Source organism: Prinia subflava, chromosome 4 (genome assembly GCF_021018805.1).
Source record: "Prinia subflava isolate CZ2003 ecotype Zambia chromosome 4, Cam_Psub_1.2, whole genome shotgun sequence".
In the NCBI taxonomy this organism is placed as follows: Eukaryota; Metazoa; Chordata; class Aves; order Passeriformes; family Cisticolidae; genus Prinia; species Prinia subflava.
Genome location: NC_086250.1, coordinates 4,657,579 through 4,677,748, shown reverse-complemented (window position 1 = coordinate 4,677,748; position 20,170 = coordinate 4,657,579). Strand labels below are relative to the sequence as shown.

General features: G+C 42.3%; 1 protein-coding gene across 2 annotated transcripts in view; it reads right to left on the bottom strand.

Moving 5' to 3' along the window:
- The window catches only part of PDE3A (phosphodiesterase 3A), a 215,478-nt gene that overhangs the window by 32,951 nt on the left and 162,357 nt on the right, over window positions 1–20,170 (bottom strand). Inside the window, exons 1-3 of one of the 2 annotated variants that reach the window (XM_063395215.1) lie at window positions 8,798–9,321; window positions 5,004–5,264; window positions 2,636–2,790 (exon numbers count right to left, since the gene is read on the bottom strand). In XM_063395215.1, coding sequence (XP_063251285.1) covers window positions 2,636–2,790; window positions 5,004–5,264; window positions 8,798–8,869 — 488 coding nt within the window. In that variant the 5' untranslated portion in view covers window positions 8,870–9,321. Of the gene's footprint in view, window positions 1–2,635; window positions 2,791–5,003; window positions 5,265–8,797; window positions 9,322–20,170 lie in introns of those variants that run through there. The other variant, XM_063395214.1, reaches the window with a different exon arrangement.

The window sequence follows — 20,170 nt, the reverse complement described above, 5'->3', positions numbered from 1 at the left end:
ACCCTGGAGACATTGGTGCAAGAGAATTGTGCTGAAGGAATCTGTGTCCACGAGTCCATGTGTGTGGGGAACAAATGTTAGTCCCCTGCAGCTGCGTGGGTTTATGCTTTTAGCCTGTAATTGTCATGTCAGAAGAGGCCAAAATCTTCTGTACAGCAGGAACATTGTATTTATAATTATTTTCCAGAATGGCACCCATCACATTTCAGCTTTTTGCAGGGATGCTGTGAGCTCTCTGGACAGGTCTGCCAGGCACCTCAGGCTCCACATTCCTCCTCACATCCAAGTGATGAGGTGACACTCAGGGCTGAAACAGATTTTTAAAGTAGCACAGCTCCAGATGAGCTTGAAAAAATTAAACTTGAAGAAAAAAAAAAAAAAAGGAATTCTGAGAGAAAAAAACATGTGACACTGTGTTTGTTACCTCTACAAAAATCTTGTTTTGGAATAGTAAGCACTACCTACAAAAATACTTGCTGGTTGTCTTCATGGGCCCCAAATTCTTAAAATCTGCGATGAAGTGAGGCAAAGAAAGAATACAGGGGTTTTTTAAAAATTTTTGTTTGTTTTATGGTTTTGCTTTGTTTTTATAATTGACATAAAGAATAGAATACACTGGCCTGCTGTACAGTAAAATAACCCCAATGAACCAAACCAAAACAAAAATCTCTGAACCAAATTCTTTGAGCTCCTACAGGAGAATCACTTGATACAAAAGTGGGTAAGGGAAAGAATGTGGGAGCTCTATTTTTTTCCAGTATAATGTCCTCCCAGTTCAGTGACATGGGGCTGGAAGAATACAGAATTACTAATTAATCTCAAACTAACAGTTATGGGGGATTTTGCAAACATGTGACTACAGAAATCCAGAAATGATGTCCCACATTGTGAGGAACAAGTTGCATGTTTTATAACTACAGAATCTGCCACAGGGCAATTCTAGTGCCAGCCTCTCTCCTACCCTTCAACTTCTGAAATGTTTTTTTTTCTCTGTGACCAGTGGAGCACTTGAATTTGGACAAGGGAAGTGGCAGATAACCAAGACAAGTTTTTTTTCTCTTCAGTTCAAAATTCTTCTCCTTGAAAGCAGATCTCTTTTGGTCTGCCAAAATTTTTAAAGCTAGACTTATAGGATTCATTTTCCCCCTTTCTGGAATACACATTGTTTCTCCTACTGTGAAAGAAGTAGTGCAAACAGTAGGCTGGGAGGTTTGACAGAGCTATAATTATACAACTGGCGACATTAAACATAGGAAGAATTGATAGCCTGCTCTGCTGGCTCCTCATACAGAGTTACATAACAACCGCAGGAAAGGACCAACAATAATATTTAATTGCTCTCCTTCTCCCTCTGATTCCCATCTTGGGATGCTTACACACTACGTGAGAGAGGGATCAACAGCATAAATCAAATGCACCCCAGGAAGCACAGGTCTGTGAGTGAAGAACGTTTGCATTTGGTTACAGCTTCCTTATATTTACTTTTCCTGAGACAGATGGGACTCCTCACAAAGGGAACTTTGGCAATACACCTATTTTTTCTTGCATGAGTCTTTCAGGGTACTCTGCAGGATGCCTTGAGCACCTCTATAAGCTGCATGACAGTCTCATCCACAGGAGAGAGTTAGGTATCTGAAGAAAGGCCAGCCTTGGAAGAAAGCTGCTCTTTAGGCTGCATTCCCCCAAGCTATCCAACTGTGCTACCACTGGTGCTGTTGGGCCTTCCAAGGTCCTGTCTTTTTCTCCACTAACAGCACCAAATTTTGAATCTCAGAAAAGCACGTGAGTCTTCTGATGTCACAGCTCTGAATTCTCCTCTTGAATGCAGTGCTTTCATTCTGCTCTTCCTTTCCCCAGGACAAAGCATGTCTCCACACTCTTTCTTCATCCACCAGCTCCAAGATGAGGTGGGGAGGGGACCTGAACTTTATTCTCACAGGGTGGTACCACAACTGGCTGCTCTCCACCCTTCCTTTGAAGGCTCTGCTCCTCTCTGACTACAACAGAGAAGTATTCATGGAGCCAGAAAGGAGGAAATCCTGCTGTAATGACATGGCGTGTAGCTATTACAACTTTTATTACAACCTCTGCATATTCCCCAAACCAGCTGGCTGGTGGCTGTAAGCAGCTGAGCAGACACAACTCTCCCTCCATTTCATGGCAGGACCATGTGTTCCATGACACCAGCTCAGGGATCAGGCCCTGACAAGAGGGGAAGATGGAGAAGTGCTTTATGAACTGGTTTAATGACAGGACCACATCATTAGGTGTGTTCTTAGAAATGGCTGGGTTAATTGCTACAGTTTTTCTAATAACCACATAGGCAACCCCTGAATATCGAGAAACCTTTAACCAGATATCTTGCCTTTCTTCCAATTTTATTGGGCGGTTCTGCACTTCATTAGCATAAATGGATTTTTCAAAATTTATTTTTCTGCCCAATAATATGACTAATTTTGGCATAATCTGACAAAAAATGAGAATGCTGCTTCTTTGGCAAATCAGTTTAGAGAAACATGAAGAAGTAATTCTAACACAGTTCACAGCCAGCACTTCTGAATGCAGGACACCATCACACAGAACCAAGGAAATCTGCACAAAAGAAAGGTGAAAGTGAGAGGAGGCCCTCTGTAACCTGGCTGAAGATGACTCGAGAGGTTTGATGCTGGCACTGCGGTCCCTCCTCACTCGAGCTGGCTCCAGGGTGGGCAGTCCTGTGGCTGATGTTGTTGTGGTCCAGGTTGAGGACACTCGTCTCAGCAGTCCTGGAGGCAAACTCCTCCGTAAGCGCTGTGGAGAAATAATTCCTTATGGTTTGTACAGGCTTACAAAACCTCTACACGTGCAGAAACAAAACTTCACTCTGCCTGACAACACCTAGTGAGGTACTTCAGGTCTGGGTTCTCCCATGTATTACTCATTTCAAACACAGCCAATGTTTAAATGCTTGGGGAGCCTGGACCATCCTCCCTTATCTCCAGTTTATGTCCACAGTCCCAGATGTTCAACATCTGATGTGGCCAAAGCTACTTAAGCAAGTTAGCAGGGCCACAAAGGTGACTGAAGCATCTGTCCTAAAAGGAAAGGCTGAGGGATTTGGAATTGCTCAGTCTGAAGAAGAGGAGCCCCAGGGTGGATCTTACCAGTGTACACAAATACCTGAAGGGAGGGTGTACAGAAGAAATCTCTTTCCAGGGGTGCCCAGTGACAGGACAAGGAGCAGTGGAGCAATAACTGAAGTACGAGAAATCTAATTAAAATGTGGAAAGCTATTTTTTGCTGTGAAGGGGACAGAGAAGTTGCCTGAAGAAGCTGTGAAGCCTAGATTAATGGAGATACTCAAAATACTCAACAGGGCATCCTCCTGGGCAACCTGATTTAGGCTGAGCCTAGAGGAACTTTCTCCTCAATGAGCTGAGCTACTGAAATACACAATCTCCAGATGCACTTTCAACCTCAAGTACTCTGTGATTTAAGCTACCATGAATCCTCAGAATCAGAGATTCAAGGCAAGAAAAACTGTAAGAAAACGAAGGCAGGGGAGCCCCAAGTTTCTTCCTGCCATATCTACCCAGCCCAAAGATTACACACTGAAATAAAACTTCTATAAAACTTTTATAAAACTCTGGAATATGATGTCTCAAAAAGCTTAGAGAAAACATCACTGTTTACAGCAGATTTTCCTTGACCACCCTGTCTTTTTCTTTTACCTGACTCTCCCATTTCTCCAGTTAGCAGGATTCAGATGTTTTCTTTCATTTTTTTGAAGGCATAGATAATAAAGGATCTTTTTTGATCCAGATTTGCTGTTGCAGACCCTATAATTTTCTGAGTTGTTTCTCTTGTGAAGTTCTTGTGAAGTGTTTATAGTTAAGAACTAAAATAAATATATCTGCAATGGAGAGCTTGGACTTTGCCAGAGAGTTAAGAAATATGAGATGGAAGACATCTGTGGTTCTGAAGCTCAAAGTTGCAGATAAATATGTTAACACATTATCTCCTTACACAAAATGCTCAGTATCAGATGCTTAAGGTGAAGGTCCTAAACCTGCTTTTAGACACTTTAAATAAAGACCTGCAAACTATTTGTTTTATGAACCATAATGCAATTAGGTCAGTGAATTCTTCAACCAAATTAGTTCTCTGTAGCATTAACTCATTTCTTCATCCTTCATTTCTCTTCTCCTCATCAGGTTTTATGCAACAGCAAACTGGGATCTGCTCCCCATGTGTGCTCATGTGATAGCAGTGCTCTTCCACTTTTCCCCTCAGAGCCTAGGGTACAGCCATTATAGATATGGTCACTAAAATAAACTGGGAATTGTGCTTAAAACCCTGTGAACATCCATTGCATACACACAACTGCTACGTAGGCAAGTAGGGTGGTAATTATCATCACACTAAACGATAATAAAAGAATCACGAGCATTGCAATTCAGATGCCTGGAAATGCTGGAATGAATGACTGGCTGTGCCATTTAAACTGTAAAAACATAAAAGCATTCGCCTGTGCAACGTGCTCTGCCTGTATTTAATTTTACAAGGGAGGCTTTTGGTTTGGTTTCAGAAATGAAATGTAAGCCTTGCAGGACAGCTAATTAGCAACAAACCTACAACTCACACTGCTTGAAATCTGATGTGCTCTTTCTAGCTGTTCACTTGCTAAGTGTGGGTGGTTAACACTGGTTATTTCCTGCCTGATCCCTGAGCGTTCATAAAGCCATTTTTCAAGGCAGTATTATATGTATATTTATGGTTCTGTCTTCTTTTTCTTCTCAAGACAACTTCCGTGAGCTCACAGTGTTTGTCACGATAATGACTGTGATGATGTTTCTGTTTGTTAGTGGGGTATACAACAGTTTAGACTTCATCCAAAGCACCAACAGAGACTTTTTCTGTAGGTTTCACCCTCCTGGTTAAGGGAAGGAAGAAGAGCTGGCAATTCAGTGACATCTGACAGCCCAGTGATGTCCCTTTAGGGAGTGGCAGGCTCCAGTGCTCACCTTGGGAATCGCGAGTTTCTCTCCTTTCTCCGGGCACTCCTCCGAGTCGGAGCAGGTGTAGTTCTCACTGAAGGACACCAAGGGGTTCACCCTTGGCTTGTGGATGGCCTGGAAGGTTAGCTGTGTGTTGAGCAGGTTGCTCACTGTTCTCAGCGACGTGCACACGTTGGGGGGCAGCGAGGGGTCGGCCAGAAGGTCTGTGATGAGCCCGTGTGCCTCTCCCATCACTGCGATGTCCACGGTGATACTGGTGCCAGAGGACTGCACAAGAGAGAAATAACACATGTAAGACAGCAGAAGTGAACAGCCTGATGGGCCTCAGGCTGTGGGGAACTCTCTCCACAGCTTCTGTTAAAGCGGCTGCAGGTGGGAAAATATTAACCTGAAATAATTCTTTAAATACAGAGAGCAACGCTGAATAGATTGATGAGCAGTCTGCAAAGACTCTGGAATTCCATCATATCTGATTTCACAGCTTTCACCATCTGCAGCTGACTTAACCCATCTGAATAAATTGTTCAGGCTCCCTATGGAGACATGGTCAATAGACAGGGCCTATTTGCACAAACACTTTTGGAGACAGGGTTTAGGATGAGAGGAGACTCTCTTGAGAGATGCCTGAGTATGAACAACAGAACAACTAATCTAGAACAACTAATGTTCAGTGCTTATGCCTGGATGAATGAAATGAATCCCAAGCATATGCTGAGATTAGTACAATATCTCCATGCAACTAAACTATAGTGTTCTGGTATGATAGCAAAAACATTCTTCTCCAAGCTATTACACATTGAGCTGTACCAGAACTGAAATGGAGGGAAAAGTGGATTTTTTAAACCTTAAAGTTGTCAAGTCTATGAATTGACAGCTATACAACACAATTGCAAACTATTGAGGATCTTTAAACTCTAATAAAGAACAGTGAGACTTGGATGCATACAGAAGTAGAACACCTATAAAGGCAGGAGGCATCTGGAATTTCAATGCAGAAGTGACATTTCAGCCTCACTTGCTGGTGCACTAAAACCCACCACAAATTCTGCATGGAGTTGCTAACTGAAGGCACTCCAAGAGTGACCACTTTCCCTTGGATGTGTCTCTGAAGCTCAAACCTGCTGCTGCTGTTTGGGGCTTAGCAGGTGTACGTGCAGTTTCCCAGAGAGACCATTGCAGCAGATTCTGTACTAATTTGCTTTCATGTATGTCTTAGAAAAAGCTAAAACACATGGTTTGCTGAATGGGGAAGTTATGTCTGTGGAAAGCGCATGCAAGTTACTTGCAGTGGCAAACAAAGAGCACAGAGAATTGGTCAGACTTAGGAGGAGAGTGAATAAAGCCCCAGCCAGGAATGACTCCTCAGTGACAGCGTTCATGGACCTCAAAAACACAAAGAGCAGAGCAACACAACTTGACACTGCTTCGTTCTCAGAAAAGGCTTTACAGGCAATAAAAAGTATTTCTGAGGAAAGTGATATATTAGTTAAGTACAGCTAAACCTCCTCCCTCTGCCTTCCCAGTTGCATAACGTGGACATCAGGCCCTTGGCACATGGATGTTTCACTCCACTGATTCTTTCCTCCTGTCCTACTTCTTGCTAAGACTGAGGTAAGCAGCAGGACCAGAGGATAGGCTTCCTCACTCATCAGCCTCTCCATCAGCCAGAAAACCAGCCTGTTCCCACATTTTTTTGCCATGCTGTGAAATAACATAAACCAGAAACTATGGAGAGCTATTTCATCCTACTGAAAAAAAATTAATGCCTGCATTTAACTTAATGGCTCTTTCACTGTTTAACATCTCAGGAGTGCATGCAGAAGATTCTGGTAGATGCTAAAGAAAATTCTTAAATTAAGGGACAAGGCTTGGAATGGGAGTAATTAATTATCTATCTCAACCTCAGCCATGACAAACTGACCAAAGGGAAGTGAGGCAAAATACACCACTCAAAATGCAACAGAAGCCTCATATTTTCAGCAAAACTGTGCCATCTACAGCTTGAAATTCTATTAAGCCTGGAGCCTGGAGCTGTTGACCACCAATCAGAGACAGAGGTTAATACTTCCATGAAGTAAACAAGTCTGACTCAGCGGGCTATAAGCAGAGATTCTGTGCAGCAGCAGTAATATTTTGCAAAGCAGCCAGCATTGTTCTCCACGATTAGCACCAAGTGGGGAGAGGAAGAGCCCTTCTCCACGGTGGATTTCTGTCCCAGGGCCTCCAAGCCCCTGTGTTGTCACATGTGTTGGTGACCCCTGCCTCAACCCTGAGACCTGGCAGATTTGTCCCAATCAAATGCCAGGCTGTGATGGGTTATGGAAGTCAAAACGTATGAATGGTTCAGCTGTCTCAGGGTCAATTTAGAGTATGATCAGACTAGTCTGACTAGGTAAAATTACAGGTATTTAAATTATTATTTTCTAAAAATTATTGCAAATTGAATGCATGAGAACATTTAAAAATATTTTACTTTTCAGGGTCTCTACTAAAAACCAGCAGAGAACTGCATATGCTTTGCAGACCATTATTCAGAAAGTAAATGATAATGTGTTTCCCTAAAGTGCAAGGAAACCTGGAATTTGATGTAAATCACTATGATGATGTGAAAGCAATACAGTAAACTGGTGAAAATTTGAGATTAATGTAATCTCATATATGCATACGTATTGTATATATGCACATACACACTCATGGATGCAGATATCAGATATATACGCAGGGAGTCTTTTCTTTTAGGGTAGAAGTGCATATAAAATCCATGTTCAGTCTTTGTAAGTTGTTTTCTACTGATGTGCACAGCCTCTGCATGAACTGATTTGGATTCTTTCCAAACCACTTTACTCACTGAAGCTCCAAGGCCGGATACTTGGGAATAGTGGCATGAACAACATTTGCAATCAACACTAACAAACAACTAATTCGATAAAACAAAACAACAAGGAGCTAAGATAAGGTGAACTTAATTTCACAATGGTCAGTGTTCATTTACTCATCCATGCCAAGAGCTGTGAATGCAGTTCCCTCCCATGAATTTTGGATAAGACTGGCTTGCTGTTCATTTTGTGACTTCATTCCAGCCCTGATTTCAGCAAAGTCATGCAGTGACTAAAACTGAAATGCTCTGGGGCATGGGAATGAGAAAGCAAACAGGCTGGGAACAAAAGCAAAGCTAAACAGGCTCATTTTTAACTAAGATAAGAAGAAAGATTAATTCCTTACAATGCTGAAAAACAGCTGGTTTAGGCCACAGTGCCATCTGGAATGCCTAAGTGCGCCCAAATGCACTTGCTGCATGTTTTTAGGCTTCCTTTTATGTACAGAAATAAAAAAAAAAAACCCCAAAAACTAAAACACACTGCTGCATGCACAGGACCAAACCACAAAAGGAGAATGTCCCAGTATCACACAGGTGATTTCTGTCAGGGCAGCAAACAACTGTAAGGAACACTCTTTTATTCAATATGAAAACAGTATTCTGGAAAATTTTAATAATCACTTAGAATTTTTAGGTTTGAATCATTTGCTTTGGAGTCTACAAAATGACTAGAAAAGTTTTCCAAATTTGCATAACCTTCACTGGGCTTTTCTATTACAGTCCACAAAATCCCCTTTGTGTTCCTCTTTGTGTTAAATTATATTATGCACAAAACTCTAAGAATGGCTTTTTTACTCACTAGGAGGAAAAAGCAGATAAAACTGTGCAGGAAAAATGAGTTTAGAAAAATAGGAATAACAATTTCCTTTAGCCATAAGACCTGACAGATAAATTTACGTATGAACTATTCCTGTTGGCTCACCTGTGAAGCAGATTTGACATCCATGCACTTAACAGATGCCTTACCACAAATAAAAGTCTTCCCCCTCCCCATTCATGTTTTGCAAAACATTCTCATCCAGCTTAACTAAAAAACACCACTCTCTCCACCCTACAAAAGGGTGATCATCATGACAACACAGAACCGGTCGAAACTGAAGCAAGGAGAAAAAAAACCCAACCCAATTATCAAATACAAACCACAACTCATTTCACACAGCCTCATGTTAAGGAGAAATTAAACCTTCGTTTGCTGTGGCTTGTACAAGGAAAAGCAATGAAAGCAGAGATGTTGGCCTTTCACCACGTTACACTCAAGAACACTCTGTAAGCACAAGAATGGGGGATGCAAGGAGAAAAAAAAGAAAAGAAAAGCGGCATCCAGCGTATCTTCAGTCTTCACACAATTACGAGCAACTATAAATCACAATTTGATATGGTTTCCAAGTCACATCATAAATGTTCAGGCCAAGCTGTCTGGAAACAAAATTAAAAGCAAATATAATTCTCCATTATTTTAATGTCCACAGAGCAATTTGAAGGATAAACATCAATTGGCTTCTATGGAAATAATGAATCATTTTAAAGGCGCCACAGACTTAGCTACTCCACCTTCCGCTGAATGACTAAGGAAAAAAAGCGTGCATGCAATTCTTTCACATTTCACTTTTCTCCATTTAGAACTCTGGGACCAGAGTATTTTTTATTTTTATTTCTCTCTTATTTTGTACTAACACAAGATTTCAGATTTTTCCCTTCTCCGGCGAGCAAAGATGATGTTTATGAGAATGTTTTCTGCAGCTTAATGAAGCGCAGCATTCCCACTGCTCTCTGGAGGTCAACCAGCCACAGGCTCTGTAAGGCACACTCTTTGGAAGGGTTGAAAATAGCATTTTCCTGTTGTTTCATCACACTGATCAAAGAAAACCTTTCCAAGGCACCTATGCAGTCACTGACTTTGCTATTGAGTCTTTAAAGCACCCAGAGCCTCACAAACATAAACCAGACACTGAGGCACAAAAGCTGAGCCCACAATGAAGGAAACTAAATCTTGCTTGAGCCATAACGATTTGAGTTTTAATCCTGGTTCCAAGATGCTTTGGATGGCACCACCACAGCAAAGCAGACCTACCTGGTAAGAATTACACTGAACTCTGATCTGCAGAGCACAAAATGTCACGACTGCCACATGAAGTGTGTCTGTAGCATGAGCACATGCCAGAGTCCAAGGATCACAGAGCAGCCAGAGGAACTCTTTCAAAGTAGTTCTGCAAATGCAGAATCTAACGAAATGGGTCTCACTAGAGTTACACTTTTTGTCCCCTCCCTGTACTGCCATGATCCCTTTCCTCAACAACCTGAGGCCACAGAGTCAGCAGAGGCAGCTCTGCCTGAGGCTAGGTGTGCTTGCTGTTGAGCAGCCTCATATAGGGCTGGCTCTGTAATCTCACAGTATATTACACTACCAGTCTTCCACTAGTTAATAATTAAATAATCAAATAATTAAACTACCAGTCTTCCAATCCAGGCCACTGATTTGGACCTTCCTCCTCTGTCCCAGCACTGGATAACACAAAATTTCTAGGAAGATAATAATCTCTGAAACTGCCTCCCATCTGCCACATTTGTGTGAAACTGCCACAGAGCATGACCATGTAAGACTTCTTTAGAAAACCAAGATGACAACCCCACCATTCTCTAAGAAAGAGGCACTGGTTTGAGAAGGAAATACTTTTCCCCCTCCTTCTTATAAAACCTGTGGAATGTATCACTGTCTATAGCACACTTTGTCTGGGGAGGCAGCTGCAATCCCCACATCCTGCATCTCTACCTTAGGTGACATGGCTCACAAAGCTCTCAGTTACAGCTGACTAACTTTCTTCCATTACAGGATCTTTCAGTCCGTGACAGCTTTGTCAGCCAAAGAGCTCAGCCTGGAACATACACTGCCAGGTATTTGTCTGGGGTGAATTATTTCAGTGTTTGAGAAAAATTGCTCAGACATTTACAAGAAGACTGTTAGAGTCTTTTATCCATCCTCAAAACTCTTCGTAAGCTGATACCACTTAATCTGCAGCAGGCACTGAAGGTGCACTAAGGCCTTTTGCTTTCCCTGCCCTGATATGTCCAGATTTGGTTGTGAAGTTGCTGGGAAAAATGACACCAAAGCAGCCCTGCATGACCTCAACGGGGTGTCAGAAATCCCTCACCAAACAGTCCCAAGTGTGCTCACCTCCACACACCGCACGTGTGTCCTCCTGCACTCTGCACAGCACTCCAAAGGATCACTTTTAAGAAACAGAGGACACATTTGAGCTGTCATGCAGTTTTGGTGCCGTCTGTAACTTTCAAGGGAGACTATGGGTTCTTGCTTTTCTAGATTTGTTACACACACACCGAAAGAAAAATATCCTCCTGGTCACTAGCAACCAAGCAACAATAACAAGATAGATGCAGAAATAATCTCAAGGAGTGGGAGGGCTGGATTTGTCAAGATTCAAGACCTACAGACTAGGAAAGTCTGAACCCGTGTGGATGCAAGTACTGGATACAACCCAATGCAATGTAATTAAACCCCTGTCATTTATATCTGACAGAAAGGACCTCAAATGAACTAACTCCACTGGTGCTGACATAAAGTAGTACTGAATCTTCCACATTTCCTCCTGCCACAGCTGGAACCCTGGAAGGCACAGGGAAGAGGCAGGGGGCTGTCCCCAGGGAGCGTGTTGGGTGGCACAGCACGGCAAGGGGCGAGCTGCAAGCAGCCATGCACGTGCCCTGCCTTGGGCTCCTTGGGAAATCCCAGTTCCAGTGGAGACTCTCAAACAGCTGGGATGACCCTCTGCACCCACGCCACGAGGAGGATCCAGGGAAAGCAGCTCCTGGAAGGAGGCGAGAGCACAGGCTGAGCTCCCTGGCTGAGAGCCGCTGCTCACAGCTTGCAAACCTCGTGGAAACTCTGACGCTGGTGTTTGATGTTCCCAGCAGAGCCCTGGGGACTCAGTCACCCAGTTCCAAGGGACTTTCCGTGCTACTTGGCTGCCTAAAAACATTAAACTATCACGACTGTCCAGCCCAAAGAAATACTTGATGATGTAGAGCAGATCACAGAGTCAGTCACAGTCAGGGCTGATTACTTAAAAAGTAGACACCACTCCAACGAAACTAGCAACTTTAAAAATTACTGCTTTTAATTAAGGCACAGCAGATGGGAAAAATTAAATTCTAAATGGGGCTCGAATCTGCTTTGAGTAACACAGACTGAGGAAAACAGTTCTGTACTTTGGAGGCTGTCCTCAATTGTCTTACGTTATTGTTCTCCAATTTGTACATCAGATGGTCACAAATTGGTAGCTTGAGGCTGATGGTTTGTGTTCATATGAAGAGAGCAGTGACAACTGTCTTCAGCCCCAGCCTGGGCTGCAGTAACACAAGCTGGAGTTGCTGGGTACACACGGTGGAGGATAAACCATCTGTTAATACCTGGTGATTTTACCCATTTGAGTTTACAGCTCCAACATCCCAACTCTGCCTCCTTAGCACAGGGAGCTATTTTAATTCTCCAGTGAACTAAAGCAGAGCAGCTAAATATGCAGCACGAGTTAAAAAAAGACCCATTGAAAGCAATAATCACCCTTCTGCCTTCTGTGTGCTAACTAATCCTCCCACATTTTCAACCTGACAGCCTCAGTGACACCAGGGCAGAGCCAAAGGAGCCACATACTGCCATCTTTTCTGCCTTCCAAAGTACTTCAGGCTCTTTCGGGATGCAACTTGAGGAGTGACATCACAATTAGCAGCAAACTGCAGAAATATGTATGAAAATAAAGATTCGCATCCAACTCAGCCCTTCACTAAGTAGTGAGAAGAGCATCACCAAATATCATTAAAAAAGTAAAGCAAATAAATGCAGCCTCTAAATCAAGACAAAAGATTGGGGGTGTGGAGTGAGGAGTTGCTACAGAGGGTGTCAAATCTATTTTCAATTACTAAAAAGGAGTTGCCATAGGAGAATAAACTAAAAAAAAAAAAAAGAAAACCTGGTAAGGTTTTAAGAATGAGTGTTGAAAACCACAATAAGAAAAAAATAGAAACTAGGAAGCTGTAGATAAAGAGCCTTTAATGTTCACTCTGTTCTTACTGGAATTACAACAGGGATTTGGAAATGACAGCAGGAGCCAGATGTATATCTTGGGCCATGTTTTCCATATGCTGTAGCAACAGAGCAGAAGGATCCCATGGAATTCTCCAGTGACCATGAACAGTAATGATATTTAGTGGTCCATTCTTAGAGAACAGGCTTTCCCTGAAGCCAAAAGCAGGCAGTGATATTAGGCACCTTTTAAAAAGGATAAATCCTCTGCACATCAAACTCCAGTGAAAGCCTCACTGCAGACTGGTTGGTCCAATTTTAACATTTTTTTCTTCTCCATCAGACCTTGTGGTTTGCATTATTTCAGTTCTGATTCTAAGCACTCACACTAATACCAGTTAATACCCATTGAGTGCTAGAGATGCCTCCTCCTCTTTCTCATGACTTTATGTCACTAATGAACTCCTCTGTGAGAAGAATTAATCATTTTTCTGTAACACTTGGCTTTGGATTCTTACATTATGACTCATTCAAAAATCCCCAACTGCAGCCCTAGGGACTGGCAGCCCCCAAATCCTTCATCATAGCTGCTGCAGAGCTGTTATTTCTCCACAGTACAAGCTACTAACATCTAAAGCCACGACCTGGAAAAGTCACACTAAGCACTGGATGTGAAAATCCCCCACCTCTCCTAGATAATTTATAGGCAAACTCTTCAATGAAGATCACAAGAAACAGTCATTCATAGACAAGAAATAGAAAACACTATCCTCTACATGCCTTCTATGATATTAAAATAATTCTTTTTCACTTACCACAGATATAAACTGACAGACTGGCAAGCCCTGAGGACTGCTTTCAACCTACTTCATCCTTGACCTGCAAGGACCAACTTAAAGACACACTAGGTTGGTTTATACTGTGGGCTTATTTTGCCCTTGCTGTCACGAATGGAAAAAAAAAATTGCCTGCTGAGAGACAAAGTACACAGCTGATAACCACAGGTCAATGCCTGCATCAGATGGCCACTTACAGCCACTACTGTTCTGGCCTTCAGTCTACACACACTGGATGCTAAAGGCTGTAGGATTTTCTAAGTCATTTCAGCAGTCCCAAATTTCTTCCACTTTAGAAAAAGAAAAAAGGTAAAATGCATGTAATATTTCTAATTATGACACCCTGGGTGCTTCTCCATTCTAATTAGAGATAGACCCAATCTGTACTTCTGCATCATTAGTATCTCACCATACTGAACTCTGACTTTCTGGCTCAGGGTCTGCACAGTTTCATGAGGGCCAAACACTTCTGTGTTTTTGGAAAGCTTGGATTCAAATTCACATCTAAATATAACAGCACCAGCTCCTCATTTACAAAAGGCAACAGAGCCATAGAGACCAAAAAACAGACACAGATCATGAAGCACTGGTGCTTATGCTGGCAACCACACCAGACAATGATTTCTCTCTCCACAGAGAGTTATGTTTTCTGCTTGGATGAGGATATTAAGAAAAAAAAATCAACTGTGGGTTGTACAATTTTTTTTAAGTGTTAAATATCCTTGTGAAGCTGAACTTCAGTGGTTCACCTGAATCTACTCCAGTAATAAATCAGTGATGATGCCCAAGTAAGTGCAACAGAATCACTTAATTACTGCTGAGTAGGTAGACAGGTTAAAAGTCTTAACTGAATTTTTAGAAGGAGGTGTAGAAAAGAATTGTCAACATAAAAATCCATTTACCATCTAAAATCAAAGCCTTTAGAAGATACATCAATACAGAGGCCTGGTATTTTAGCTCAGAGCTGATCCTGTTAATTGGTGCACACAGTATTGAGCTGTTTGCTGATGAGACTTATTATCACATGATTCTGCCACAGAGAACACTGTGCTGTCCTCACAAACCAGAAACAGCAGCTCAAACCAGGCAGCTCAAGGATTCAGAGTGCACTGACAACTTTAGACAAACACACACACAAAAAAAGTAATTTGTATTGACAGCAAAGTGATTGGTTTTGGAATTTCTGGTGACAGGAAGGGCTTATTGGGCTTTGTTTCAGCAACTTTAGAACAGTTTTATTAAAATATAGGAACAAGAACTCGCATCAACTTCTCAAAACTTAAATCTTTAATTTGAAAATTATGAAATGAAGTTCCTCAGTTGCTTCTTCCAAAAAGATTATGGCTTCTCTTTGTGAAGAACAGCCTGGTGCCCACATTTGCATTGTTTTCTGCATTAGACTTCTGCAGAGGCTTACTGTGTCTGCTGTGGTCAGAGGCTCACAGTTGAATTAAATGGGATCCATAATGGAATAGGCTCCAGAGATGACTTCAATATTCAGGTTTCTTAACACTGGTGACCTAAGGCAGGCTACAAAAGCAAAAGATCTGTCCCCAAAGTCAGTTTAACTTTGAGGGGTTAAGCTCAGGACAACAAAGATAAAAGACCAGTTTAATCACAAGAAAACACTCGACTTCATACCCCTGACCTTGGTGAACAGTCAGGCACATCTCTCATCACAATGCGTTATGTAAACATATTTGTTAACAAATTGAAACAGATCACAAGCTAAATTGTTTGCCATAAGGTGCTCAGACTGATCAGCTGATGAAGCATATGGAGTCTGTCTTCCTAATTCTCTATTATTTTTCTGACTGCTTCCATCTGAGTGCTACAAGTGGTCCCAGATATCCTATTTATCCCATTAAAGTAAAAAAAAACCCACCACCACATAAATTGCTGATCAATTCTCTCTGTACACCCTCCTTCTCCTAATGCATTTGAGAGACTTTTGGTAACAACATTAGGAAACAACCTTTTCTGGAAAGAAGAATCACTTCATTTAAATGATTTGTTCTTTTAATTACTGTCATTCCTAGCCAACACAGAGCAGAAAATGCATATTAATAATGTTCACTGTGCAACAGGTTGGCATTTTGCCAGGAATCTGAAGCCTGCCCTTCATCTAAGTATAAATTTATTTGTATCCATTTCCTCTTCTAATGCAAGCTAGAACTAGTGTGGAGAGTAAAGTTGAAGCATTCTGTATGATGCCACAGCAGAATGAAATATCCAACCAAATTAATTATGCACAACACTTTTATCCACTTGCCCTTTTATTTTTCACTGACAAATCAAAGAAACGTGTTTGATTTCCCATCAATAAAGTCAAGGTGGCACAAGAAGCCAATGTGATGAGGTCCCACTTTGTTCTGCCTTTTAGGAAAGATGCCTTCAATTAGGATGGCATTTTTCTGGCATGGTATAATCGTGCCTTTAATGCATAACTAACTATATAGTTATCTAATTCTATACAGGTCCACAGTAATATACCTCACGCACATGTTAATAACTCAGTTTAAATAGGGGAAGGGGAATTGATTGGAAAGAAATGAATTAACATTTAGTTGGCTGTTTTTTTAAACTGAGAAGAAAATGCAAATCAAAGACTGTCTCTAAAGACTGTTTAATGATTTGTGTATAAAGACAACCATATAGGCCTGTGCCAGCTACAAAAAAACAGTTACAAATAGGATCACATTCAACTCTGAAACCTGATTTGTGTGGGTTTGGGTATACTTTGAAACCAGTCAAACAAGATAAAACCATGTTCTGAACCTACATAAAATTTAGGGTCTGCTTGAAGGGCTTGCTTATGTGACCAGCCTAAATGCAAACTGGCCAAAGGACGTTCCATCAAGAGCACAAAATAAATTATCTTAAATAAAACCTGTCCATGGGCAAGGTTCTAACCACACACAGTAACTATTCCTGCTTGCAAAACGACGCTCATTTAGCTCTGCATAAACAGTTTATGAATCCACCTTTAACACAGCACAACCTTTTCTCCCTGCCCCGAGCTGACAGCCACAGAAATCCGCACTCCAGAGCAGCAGGCTGAACTCAGCCTCCCCTCGGGCAGCAGCAGCAGCAGCAGCAGCAGCAGCAGCAGCAGCAGCAGCAGCCCTGGTGATGATCTGCACGCCAGCCCTTCAAAAACATAACGAGGGACGAGATCGCAGAGCAGGTCCTGGGCTGGAACCCAGCCACAGAAACCTTGCTCAGAAACCAAGCCAGGCAGGCTGGGAGCTCGCAGGGGATGGGAGCCCAAAACCAGAGGGTTACAGCCTGCCCAGCAGTGTCCCAGGGGTTGGGACACAGCTAGAGGAGAGAGGCCGGGAGATGGGGTCAGGCAGCGCGGATGTGAGGACATCCACCTGCACAAGTGACAACCAGGCCAGGACAAGGGGATGGAAGAGAGAGAATTACAGAAGACCTGGTCTGAACAGCTCTTCCAGGCTAGAGCACCAACACTTCCATAAATGAGCACACCACCTTGTGCCAGGTGAGCACTCCAAGTGAGCCAGTGCCTGATGAGAGGGTGGAAGGTGACAGCCCTGGCACAACTGAGCAGAACTTCCCACCCTGCAGCTTTAGGAGCAGAAAAGCCTTTCCCAGGGATCACCAGATGGCACTGCTCTTCCTTCAAATCAGCACTCGAGCTCCGCTGTGCCCATGAAATGCCATCGTCGATTTGGGAGGAAAAAGATCTTAATCCACGTTTTTTATATATTAGCTCAGTATTCTCTCACTGTTCACGTTCTTTCCAACGATCTTGCAAATGTTGTACAAACAACAAAGCAATTACTGCATCTGGGGGAGGCGGAGGGAGCCTCTTAACATTTTGAACTGACTCTCATACTAAAATATTCCATAGCAGAAGGGTTGCAGAAGTTTCTTTAGGAACACAAAACTCCCCAGCAATACATGCAGTGCGTGACAACTGCATTAAGAAAGCAGAATTCTTTTCAGAGAAATAAGTCCTACATGTAAGATTAATGTATACATGCCTCTCTCTTCTCCCCATGTTCTATTTCTGTCTGTTATCAGGGCTGTTGAAGATGCTCTACCTGTAATTGTGCAGCATTTTAGCATGAAAGTATTTTCTAAATTTGGTTGCAGTTTATTGCACTTTTTTTTTCCTAAGAAAAGCTGTTGAGAGTATCCACATACAAATAATAATGGAAGACAGAAAATGAAAGCACATTAAAATGCTAATAAACATCAACACACACAACAAATGCAAATAAAGAAACATCAACACAAAAGGCAATGTTTCCACATGCATGTTAGTGTAAGCATGCTTTTTTTCAGTTATTATTCAGATGTGAATTGCAAAAAGATGCAAAGTATTCACATTTGCATGTCTTCAGCTGAGTACAAGCTGATGTCAGGCTGTGGAACACAGCTAATTTGGGATGGAAAGGGCACATTCAAATCAAAGTCTCAAAACCCTCTGATTCTTGCTGAGAAAGAGTGGTATTTGTTTTTTGCTTGTTTGCTTTGTGTTTATTCCACCACAGGATTCATCTGCACTCAAGACCTTACAAATTGACAAACTGAGGGGCAAATTAATCTTGCAGAGTGACTCCTCCAACTTCACCAGGAGTCACAGCAGAACTGAAGTCTGCCTGCTGTGCTTATGAGCTGAATTCCCTCACAAAACAGATTTTTGTCTTTCTCTAAGCAACTCTCCCCCCCTTTTCAGCTCCCTAGAAGCTGACAGGCTGTTTCCTGCTCCATGATCTGTGAATCACGACGTGAACGCTACTCCCCGGTGAAATTCAATTAGGTATCGGAGCACAGCATGAGCAATAACTTTCCCTGAGATGCCAGCCCTAAAGAAACTCTGCATTTTCTTCCCCCCAGCTGAAGAATGGAGTTATGAAAACAAGGTCAAGTTGGTTATTACTCTTCATACTCTGCAACATCACCCAGTCTTCTCTGAGTCAATTTAAAATTATTTCTCCGCTTCCTAGTTAAGAATATAACAGCACCGAATTTGAGGAGTCCAATAATTCACTATATTTATTTGTGTGCTCTTCTGTAACCGCTTACCACCATGTGAATTGCAGCAATGCTTAACATGCACAGAATACCATGACAAATCACCAGAACCCAGTGCATGTCATACAGCTGGGAAATTGGTAAGACAAGTGTAAGCAATCTTAAAACATTGCTTATCAAGCAGGAAAGGGGAGTTTGTGATGCTGCATTTCAAAGTGCCTTTCAATAGCACTTTGTTAAGTAATAAAATATTCACACTTGGGAAAATCACAGGATTATGTTGCCCCGTATTTTTTTTTTTCAGACATATGGCCCTTGGGAACTTACACACACCTTTGTCACTGCAGTGCACTCTGAGCAGGGAGGCACCACAGGGACACATCTGAAAGCTGAAACTGGTAGAAAATAAAAGAGTAATGTATTAAAACCTGGTTTGTGAGCTCAGATTATTGCTCATTCTGGAGCCTATGGTAATCTCAGACAGGTTTAGGGGAGTTTTAGTTTCAAATTTGATGGAGATGTCAAAACCAGATTATTTGGCCTCACCACAGAGTACATGTGCTCCAACAAAGGTAGTTTGCATTTGCTTCAGGGAAAAATAAAAGGTGCTCTCACCTTTCCTTCTCAGGCAGAAACACTTTTCTCATCCCTTTAACTCCAAAAATCAATTAATCTGCAAGCAGAAGTCTTCATGCTACCCAAAACTAAGTGTGGCTTTCCTTTCTCCAACATTCACGTGTTCCCCTGTGAGCCTTGCAGATTCCTCCAGGTTCACTCCTCCAAGGTGCACTGAAAATCCACTCACAAGCTCACAAGACAAGGGCTAGCACTGGAGTTACTACGTCAGTGAGAGATTGTTCTGCCCTTCAAACGCTGCCATGTCCCTGCCCAGCTGCTGTGGAGATGGCTCAGGCACAGCAAAGTAAATTGGTTTAATCTTGTGCATCTGGTACTGAGCTCCCAGTCATCTGTTCAGGGGTATAAAGGGACTCTGTTCCATTTCAATGCATTGATCGTGGCACAGCCCAGCTCTAGTGATAGAGCCTGAGACCTTCAAAACCCTGACAGCCCCTCTTCTCTGCTGGCATTTATCACAGTGTTGGACTTGCATGTTTGTTCCACAAGCTACTGGGAACAGAGACTCTAAGTAACCCTCTTAGAGCTAAACTCTGTTTTTTACCCCAAATTCACAGAAGTATCCCTTTGCCGTTTAAAGAGAAACCCACAAAACCTCCGCAAAGCACAACCGTCTGGAGAATTCCAGTATCTCCACATCAGCCAAATGAACATGAAGCAAACCCTTCATCCCTGCATCCCTTAAAGGATTCACAAGGCAACAATAGCCCACAGCAGGCCCTGGGTCCCTGGAAGGTGACAGCAGTCTCTGCCTGTACAGTGAGCAAAAGCTTTGGACCAC